This window comes from Dipodomys ordii, unplaced genomic scaffold (assembly GCF_000151885.1).
Source record: "Dipodomys ordii isolate 6190 unplaced genomic scaffold, Dord_2.0 Scaffold1, whole genome shotgun sequence".
Lineage (NCBI taxonomy): Eukaryota > Metazoa > Chordata > Mammalia > Rodentia > Heteromyidae > Dipodomys > Dipodomys ordii.
The window spans coordinates 11246417-11257035 of NW_012267217.1; the positions used below are offsets into that span (position 1 = coordinate 11246417).

At 32.8% G+C, this 10619-nt stretch overlaps 1 protein-coding gene across 1 annotated transcript in view; it reads left to right on the forward strand.

Annotated features, from left to right (window-relative positions):
• Positions 1-8849, forward strand: part of Pcdh9 (protocadherin 9) — an 885074-nt gene extending 876225 nt beyond the window's left edge. The window contains exon 5 of the mRNA XM_013032867.1: positions 8476-8849. Within this exon, the coding sequence (XP_012888321.1) occupies positions 8476-8849 (374 nt within the window). The remainder of the gene's footprint in view (positions 1-8475) is intronic.
• The last annotated feature ends 1770 nt before the right edge of the window (positions 8850-10619 follow it).

Below are 10619 nucleotides of genomic sequence, written 5' to 3' on the forward strand. Positions count from 1 at the left end.
CCGGCTTTTTTCTTTTTGCTTATGTGGTGCTGAGGAATCGAACCCAGGGCCTCATGCATGCAAGGCAAGCGCTCTACCACTGAGCCAACTTCCCAGCCCCTCATTTCAAGATATCTTAATATTAAATTATATGGAAAATCAAGTACCTGTTATAAAAATATACATTGTTTACATATAAGATATTTTCATCCTCCCAACTATCATAAGTAAGCCATAGTTTACTTCTTGTGTCAGTCAGCTTTCAGTCACTGTGATAATTACCTAAGAAAAACCACTGGAAAGCGAGAGGACTGTTTGGGATCAAAACTTCACAGCTCATGATTACTTAGTCATGTACCTTTGGGTCTGAGGCAGCAAACTGCACCATATTAGCAGAATATGATAGAAAAGTTTCTTATCTCATGGCATTCAGGACGAAAAGAGAGAGAAAGTAACTAAAGTCCCCTTGTCCCCTTCCAAGGCACTTTCCCCCCTCTCCCCAATGACCTACATACTTATCTCCAGGAACCATCCTAAAAGTTTTACCAGCTACCCATAATACCACATTATGCCATATGAGCCTTTGTGCAGACATTGTTGATCCAGACTTGCACTGATATGGAATGATGACAATAAAAGCAAATCTCTGTGTATATTCAGCTGTTCAGTAAGCATGAGTTTTTATATTTATTTGTTCATTTTTTTGTTTAGTTGTTTTATTTTGTTTTGTTTTTAACAGTATTTTGGACTGAACCTGCAATTTTTTTATATTTATTTGTTCATTTTTTTTGTTTAGTTGTTTTATTTTGTTTTGTTTTTAACAGTGTTTTGGATTGAACCTGCAATTTGCTTTTGCTATACAAGTAATCAACCAATTGATCTGTGCCCCAAGACATTTTGCCACCTCCTCTTTTTTTGTCTTGAAATAAAATTTTATTAACTTTTCTTAGAATGCACTTGAACGCAGTATCCTACTGTCAATGTTTCTCAAGGGGTGAGATTACAGGCTATTGTCACAACTGGACAGATATGACAGATTTTTCAGAGTTGTGTTTGTTTGTTTTGTTTTGTTTTTCTTTTAGTGATACCAGGATTTGAACTGACACTGCTTTTCTTGCTTGCTTGGCTGGTGCTCTTCCTTAGATCCACACCTCCATCCCTGCTTCATGATATTATATTTGGAGATTAAGTCATACAAGTTCTTTGGTTCAGGCTGGCTTCCAAACAAGATCATGTATACCTCATTCTCTTCTTTGTCTGTAATCATAGTCATGAGGCACTGGTACCTAGAACATTTTTTATAGTATTATCTATAATTGTTTGAATTCTTTGATATTGAAGACCAGTGATATGCTAAATTTGTCATTTATTTTTTATTTATTATATTAAAATGATAATGAAATTCACAAACTCTGTTCCTCTGCATTAGAAAAGAATATTTACATATTATTATGCATTTCCATGAGAATCTGACTTTATGTTTCAGGGTGTTGCTAAATATTTTGAGGTACAATTGAAGTCTCCAAAGAGAATGAGAGAAATGATCAAAAATTCCTGTTTCTCAGACCAAGAGAGAAGAATTTATTGCCATAGTTAAACTGTGAGAAAATTAACTGATGTGATCTCCATTGCAACACAATAAATACAGAATATGTGGATGAAATAGTGAATATAAGGCCTTGTATGAAGTATGGTTGCGTCTGATTTTATTCCCATCCCTAAAGTATTATATAAGCTTTTACCTTCAACTATTCATTTGAGGCAATCCACACATAGAAAAAAATAAAATTACAAAATTATTATTAGGAATAGTTTCAAAGGAAAGAAAAGAAAGAAAGAACCTGAAGGTGAGAATGGGGTAGCCAAAAAATATCAAATTTTGTTGTGTTAGATTTCTAGTGATACTAAATTTACTTAAAATGAATAGAAGAGAATATTTGTTTCTTATAATTGCACTGAATGAAATAGTAGCAAGTATAAAATTAAGTAATTTTTGAAATAATACTTGCAAAAATCTATATAAAATATAACTTATTTAAAACATCATTGTGCCTAACTTTTAAGCAAATAGCTTTAGGGTATCCAAATCAATGGATGCATCTTGCAGATTGATACTTAGTATATCATGGGTCCACATCCAAACCACCTTTTTGAGGAAAGAGCAAAAGTTGAACTTAGGAGCCAATGTTTTATTTTTTTAATAAAGGAAGTTATAAGTGCTCTTGCTATAAGAAAAGACATCAAAACATGACAGTCTGATGTGTACTGTATCAAAAAGAAATTGTACTATCAGAAAAATTGAACATAATGAAATATTCATTGAAGTGCAATGAATTTGTTCCAAAACTATATGAAAATGACTTATCTGCTTTGCAATTCAATTTTGGTATTCAGTTTAGATGTATTTTACCTGACAATAAAACGTTCTAAGGAAAATTCATTCACAGAAAAGGCTGAAATCGAATAGAGCATATAAAAGTTTGCATGATTTTTGTTATACTGTTTCCTAACTTTGGAATTAAAATTGCCTTAAGGGAGGTAAAAGATTGTAAAGGTTGATCAATAATCCAGAATCTATTTGTTAATTACAGTAGTACATTATTTGATTAAGTAACATCTCTACTTTTGGGTATTATAAAATGGGATCAAGTGCCATTCAAGTATCCTTCCACTCAAATATGGCTGGACTACATTGAGTTACACTGATTCATATTTTTAGCCAGCAACCTTAAAAGTCAGTATTGCACGTAGCTTCTTAGACAGGTCCCCATTCTTTGACCCATACATTCCATGACTTCTATTATCAATCAATACTTAATCTTTAGAAAATATTTCATTTGGTTTTAAGGGAAAAATGGAATGAGAAATACTATGAAAATTGATATAAATATTAATTGAGACAACTTTCAGAAAGTTTTCTTTATGCTTTTGTTTTTGCTTTTAAAATTTAAATGCAGAGACAGATGGCTGTACAGCTCTAGCAGCAATTGCATCTTTATATGTGTAAAAAGAAACAAGGATAACAAAATTCAGATGGAAGATTATGAAAAGGCACAATTAATTAGAGTTTTAACCGTCAATAAATAGCTCAGTGTTTAAAATCATTTGGGTGAGCTTTATTTTGAAGAGAAAAAATCAGTATAATGGTTATCGAAAAGAAATGTACTAATTACCTTACTTGTGTAAATGTAACCCCTTTGTACATCACGTTTACAATAATTTTTTAAGTACCTATAGCAATTTGGAGTTCTGGCCAGGATTATAAACAAATACTTTGTGATGTAGTATAAAGAGACTATTACAATTTTAAAATAATAATAGTTAAAAAGAAAAAGAAGATGTAGAAGAGAGAAAGAGCTTTGTTCTTACCCCAAATCCTACTGTAATCTTGGTCTGCATCTTAAGAGATACTTTTGGAGCATTCTTTCTGATCTTTCCTATGGATCTCTAATCCTTTGCATAAAAATGCAGGATGAGTAAAAATTCTCTGTACCTTCCACAGGTTATATATTGTCATTCAAATCAAATATTTGTCAATTTATTAAAAAAAAACGAAGGTTAATCCCCCCCAAAAATAATAGTTACACAGGAAAAATCCATAAAGATTTCCCTTCTCCCCATTTCCCCTCTCCCCCAGACATGAGCACAAGCTATATCAATATTCATGTCAAATCACATAAAATCTCAAAACAGCTACATTAACACAACACTGTCAGAAAGAGATGGCAAGAAGAAAGGAAGGAGAGAGACAGAAAGAGAAAGAGTTGTTGTCCTTTTTATGTTTCATTTTGACTTTCTATTGCAAAAGATATTGGAAAATATATGTAGACACAAAGTAAACAAAAAAAATCACTACTTAATATCAGGTCCTCAAATAAAAACTGACCAAAACATAAGATAAAGTATTTTTCCAACAGAGCATTTCAGAGCATACAGAATAATGGCAACTGGTATGCATAGCTTTTGTTTATTTACATTATTGCTTTTTAAAGATTTTTTTTCTTTTTTTTTTAACTCCTGGTTGGCGACCATGTTGGTGGCCTGTCAGTTTCCCCATTGTAAGACAATTAATTCTAGAGCTGTCATAGTCATGTGCCAGGAACATCTGTCCTGATCTTCTTAGGGAATGCTGGTGCAGAGATACAAGAAAATGTAAGATAGTTTAACAACCTGGTTCCTGAGTGATTATTTGAATTGTCTTATGCAGCTAACCCCACTGGCTATTCACATATACCTTCCCATGAGTTTAGCTTGCTGTTACCCTGTTCAACTTTTGTGTGATTTGTTTGGAATGTTTCTCTTATTTGAGAATATTAAATAAATTTCTGCCTGCTGTTCTTCCAAGTGCCATTTTGTGTCCATTTTGATGAATCATTAATTTCTTTGCCCCACTTGGCTATTTAGAAGGCTGACTTAAAAAAATTACAGAACTTACGCAAATTCCTTCATAGACTTTATAAGAATCTTTCCATTCATTCTTCTTTAAGATGAATCATAGCACATTTCTAAATGAGCAAATGATTCTATTTAATATAAAAAGTGTGTTACAAGTTAAATACATTAGCATAGTACACAAAACTTTTAGCCATAAATGTTTTGTCAATTATTTATAAAAAGAGAGAAATGACACTGAGAAATGACACCTCCTGTCTGTTACTCTTAGACATTATTTATTTGAAGGATCTTATCTCCATGATCTTATATCTACTTTGTTAGCTATAATATTCCCAGTGCTTATCACTGTTAGAGCACTTGTTTAATAATATTCTTATGGTCTAATTACATATAATTGATGTAAAAAGAAGTATAAAAGGTAACACATTGTTAAAATGTATATCATCAAACTTAAATTCCACATATAAATACAGTGTATTACCTATACTTAGCTTAAAAACAACTTTAGATATAGTTTTTAATATATTTTTATTGTAAAGATACTGTACAGAGGGGTTACAGTTACATGAGAAAGGTAATGAGACCATTTACTGTCAAGCATTGTTACACCCTCTTTTATTTTCCCCTACCATCCCTTTCCTCCCCCACTATATTTGCTTGATTCCATTGGTATTTCTGAAGTAGCTGATAACACTTTTGCCTTTTTGAGATATTAAAAAGAGAAGAACAAACTTTATGGATGGCAGAAAAGTAAAGATTAAGGGTTGGTTTTTGGCCTTCAATACATGTTATGCATCCAATTGGTGACAGTTTAACTCTTTTTATCTACACTGATTTCTAAAAGTAGTGAATACTTTTGACCGGGAGTTATATAAGTTATTTATTACCTGTCATAAAGAATCACTAAGCAAAGGAATTTGCTGTTGGGGAACATTTGGTGTGAGCTTTTTGAAATCAGCATCCTCTGTTATAATGACTTAAGGTCTGCCTTTTAGTGGAGGATATCTTTAATAATTCTCAGAACATTTTCAACATCATAAAATTTTAATTAACAATTAGCATTGTTCATAGATCATCACTATTGCTTAGGCATTATGAGACAAGCAGAACAACAAGCCATTTCTTTACCATTAATGATTTTTCAATCTCGGAAAACAAAACAAAGTAGAAACAAAATAAAACAAAACAAAATACTCTGTGAATGTACAGAAACTCAGCGTAAAAACACACATACACACAGACATAATTTAAGGAATGCAGGTTTGGCTAGGAAATTTATTATTCCTCAGCAAAATGAGATCTGTGGAAATCTTCAAGCTGCCCAAGGCCCATGAACCAGTATAATTATAGAATCTGATAGTAGAATCTTGTGGTAGTTTGAAAATAATCTTACCTTTGAGTAAGTCAGTAATTAAATGAAAATGGGCCATATAAAAGGTAGTTTCAGGGCTGGGAAGTTGGCTCGGTGGTAGAGCGCTTGCCTTGCATGCCTGAGGCCCTGGGTTCGATTCCTCAGCACCACATAAGCAAAAAGAAAAAAGCCGGAAGTGGCGCTGTGACTCAAGTGGTAGAGCGCTAGCCTTGAGCTGAAGAGTTGAGGGACAGCGCCCAGGCCCAGAGTTCAGGCCCCACGACGGGACCAAAAAAAAAAAAAAAGGTAGTTTCAAATTCTATGACTTTACTGCAAGAGTCTTGAATTTGCTTTAGGAAAATATGTTAGCTTTGTGGATGCAATCACTAAGTACACCAGAACAAACCTAAAAGTGAGAAATTAGTTTGAACTTTTAAAGTGTGGCCAGATTTATATAAGGCAAAAAGGTCTCATAGATAAATGTAAATTAAATATCCTAGGAAGTAAGTAATCATTGCAGGTTTGCAAGAGAGAGTTTAAATGAATGAATGTATGTTTAAACAAAATAAAACTGTTTGCTTTTGAAGGACTGGGAATATAGGTCAGATGGGATAGAACTTCAAAATTATTCTCAAGAGCAGAATTTCAGATCTAAAAAGATAAATGAGCTAAAATTTGAGTTTATATGGAACAGTGCCTCTGAATCACATGTTTTTCACATATGGACTCTACTGATATTGCCTATTGTTAGCTATCTGTCTTTTCCATCCACTGTTTCCTATCTCAGAAAGTATTTGATAATATTCAAGAAATAAAAGGATATTAGTAAGGTAAATAGCAGCAAATAGAAACCAAGTACAAACACAATGATTTAAATTTACTATTTGTATTAATTTAAGTTTTAGAAAAACCTTATATTCCAATGGTTTCCCAGTTATTTGTTGTGTAGGCAAATGTGTGTGTTTGTTTAGTATGTACTTTGTTTTGAAGACTTGTTGCTTCTGAAAATGCTGTTTGCTTCAGCATTCTTGCCTATACATTTAAACTCACTCCTAAAATCAGTTCCTAATTTCTGACCAATCACTTGCCAGGTGAGTATTTAATCAAAAGGAAAAACAACAACAAACATATCCATTGATTCCTTTATCATTTGCTCATGAGTAATTAATTAATAAAAGGCTGATTTCTAATGTCCATTCACAGATGTGTACTGTTTGGCAATCCTGGTTCAAATAGATATTCTGTTGGTGACAAAAACAAATGACATATTCTATGATGACTTCTCTTTTCTGTCAGTTACCATGAGATTGATTTAGGAATTTAGCATAGGTGTTTATATGAATACTTTTGAGTTGTTGTTTTGTCTTACACCTTTGGGCTACAACGATCCTCTCAGTTTAGCCTCCTTTGTAGCTGGGACTAGAAGTGTGTATCACAACAATAAGATTAGATTCACCTTTTTAAATTTTTTTATATTTTTTATTGTGAAAATACTGTACAGAGTGGTTACAATTACATGGGCAAGATAATGAGTACATTTCTTATCAAGCATTGTAGCCTCCTCCTTTGTTTCCCCTTCCCTTCCCTTCCCATCTTCCCCCCCCACGCAATCCTCCCAGCCCCCACCAAAGTTGTAAAGTTCATTTTCGACATAACAACTTGTACTTCTCATTGTTGCAACAGGTCCACCTGTATCCTTATTTAAACGACTTGTTTTTCCCCTTCCCCTCCACAAATTATACCGACATCAAATACAGTGAAAGCAGGGGTTATACTGTGGGGGAGGGATATACAAAGCAACAATAGATTCACCTTTAAATGTTAAAAAGATAGAAATTTGAAGCAAACATTGTGTGAAAATACATAACAATTGCTTCTTTTACTTGGGTTTTAGAATGTTTACTGTTGATCAAGTATGACATATGTATGGTACTTAAGTTAAAATTTTCTTTCAAATGAATGCAAAGAAGGGGCATAAAATGCAGCACATATTCTACAAAATTATGGAATTGAAAAAGAGTCAGGATTAGAAGGGATAAGAGAGAATGACTAAAGGAGTGACATTAATCAAGGTTCATTGTATTCATATACTACTTTGTTGAATGGCATGCCTTTTTACAAATTTGTACAAAACTCCTTTGTACAGTTTGTATGTAGAGATATTTTTAAAATCTATGTAAGTTTTAAAAACATGATATTCTAAAGAAATGGATTATAAGTGACTCCTCAGACCAAAACAATATATTAAAAACTTAGAGTACCTAGTTTTAATGGTCATTTCCTTCATAATAGTATGGTTCTTTTTATTTTAAATCATGTTTACTTTTTAAAATTTCATGTAGTTGTAGCTTTTCCCTATTACAATTTTATCTTTATGATTTAATAAATTTTAGTGTTTTTTCCTTAAAACATAAATCAGTAATGATTCCTATGCCATGGAATGACTGATCAAACTAAATTATGTTTCTCTAATGGTGTTCATTTCTCTGAATTTCCATCTGTGTCTATCTCTATCTATTATTTAAAAAAAGTATGTTTGTATATACTATGGCTTAAGAGATTAAAAAAAGATAAATACTGAACCAACAGCCAGAAGTGTGGTTGCTTTTTGTGTTAATGTCATAGAATTCAGGATCATATTGGGGAATCAAATCATTTGCTTGTATTATGAGATGAACAATGTATGTCTCCTTAAACAGATTTTTCTAAGTCTTTTCTTTCTTCTCTTCTCTGTCTGATGTCTTCTACAGATGGACCGCTGGGTCCTCGAGGATTAGCTGAAGCTACAGAGATGTGCACTCAAGAGTGCTTGGTGTTGGGTCATTCGGATAATTGCTGGATGCCTCCTGGCTTGGGTCCATACCAACACCCAAAATCTCCTCTCTCAACATTTGCACCCCAGAAAGAATGGGTCAAGAAAGATAAGCTGGTGAATGGGCATACCCTGACCAGGGCCTGGAAAGAAGAGAGCAACAGGAACCAGTTCAATGACCGCAAGCAGTATGGATCCAATGAAGGCCATTTCAGTAATGGCAATCACATGACAGACATTCCTCTGGCAAATCTGAAGTCCTATAAGCAAGCAGGAGGTGCTATGGAGAGTCCTAAGGAGCACCAACTCTAAGATAAGGCTATTTGGGACCTAATTACTTCAATCCTAATAGACATGCTAATACTTTGTGTGTCAGAGCTTTATGTATTCAGTAGATCTCTACAATTATGCCCCTTATAGCAGGGATATCCATAACTTTGTGTTAGTACCATGGAGGATATACTGTTTGAAACATAAGAGAGAAGTTATTTCTACTAGCCATGTGATCTTGTTTACTAGAATTGAATAACTCTCCAGAGATTTCTTTATTGTGCAATTTATTTTTTATTATTGCATTTTCTTTTGACCCTGGACTGCTGCTATGAACAATAGAATAGGCATTTGGAGAGTCAGAAAGTTCCATGGATTAGAGTGACTGACAAATATATTTGGTTAGAAAATTGTGCTCTTTTTGTCATTCATTTATGCTGGGACCGCTATACTTGACATTATATTTCAAACAAAACTTAAAAAAAAAAAAAGATAAGCATTAAACCTATTGTGCTGTTAACAACGTTAGTGGACACTTGTAAGTCAATCAGTGTTAAAGTATCTGTAAATAGAAGCAAGTTATTATTAACAACTTTTGTGTACTTATAGCATTCACCTAAAATGTTGTAGCATAATTCTGTATTTATGGTTGCTTCTTTCCTTTATTTCTATATACCTTTTTGTTGTTATTTTTGTTGTTTCTTTCAGTGAAATGTTTCTGCATTATTAGTCTGTCGTGATACACATTGTTCAAAAAATCTTAAACACTTTGTTTGAAATGGGTTCTGAAATTTTGCTTCTTTCTTGAGAGCTGTGACACCAGAATTCTGTTAAAGAAACAGAAAAAAGAAAGAAAAAAGAAAAGAAGAAAAAAAAGGAGTGAAAACTCTATACAAAAGAAAAGAAGACTGCTACAAATGATTGAAATTTCAGAACCACTTGTTTTTCACATTATTAATTTTAAAATAGGGAAAAGCAAAACCCACTTAATTAGTACCATTAAGTGAGAGAATAATGGGAAAATGTTATCTAAACTAATATAATATCCTGTACTTTTCATCCATGCAAAACTAAACTAATGTATCAAAATTAGCATATATTGAAGAAATATAACTACTCAAAACTAGTTTCAATTGGGCAAATGTGTGTCTCTACAACTTTGTTGAAATGGCAGAGTTTGTGTTGATCCTCATATGCAATACTGTTGTTGTAACGCAAGTGTTATTAGACCATAGCCACAAAATATTTAATGTGTTGTGCCTTCATGATGTAACAGAACATTCTCCAGGTAGGGTAGTTGGGGGAAAAAAGGGATAAATCTCTAATTATTGCTGTTTAACTGTTTGTTTATCATAGTTGGTCAATGCCTGGCAGGTACCAGCATTTTGTCACTTAGGTCAAACCAAAAAAGTGACAGCTAATGTTAATAAGATCTCAGTTGCACGTGCAAACAAATCCAAATTCGAACATACTTAGGAGGTTTTTTGTTAAGGCATGACAGATGATTTAAACAAATAAATAGCATGCAACAAAATGTCTTTATTGAAAGAAGTGGAAGTTACTTAATGCCACAGTTCACCATCAGTTTAAAATATATATATATAAAACAAACAAAAAAATTAAAAGAAGTTTGCTAATCTGATAGTTAATTTGTTATTACCAAAAACAAAATTACTTTGTAAATAGCAGTTCACATTTTTCCACAGTATAATGGAAAATAATGGGTAGGGGTGCATTGCTTATTGAAGTACATTTTTGTCGGTTTGTGAGGGTTGTTTGATGACTTTGACAGAATAAATATCTAAACAATTA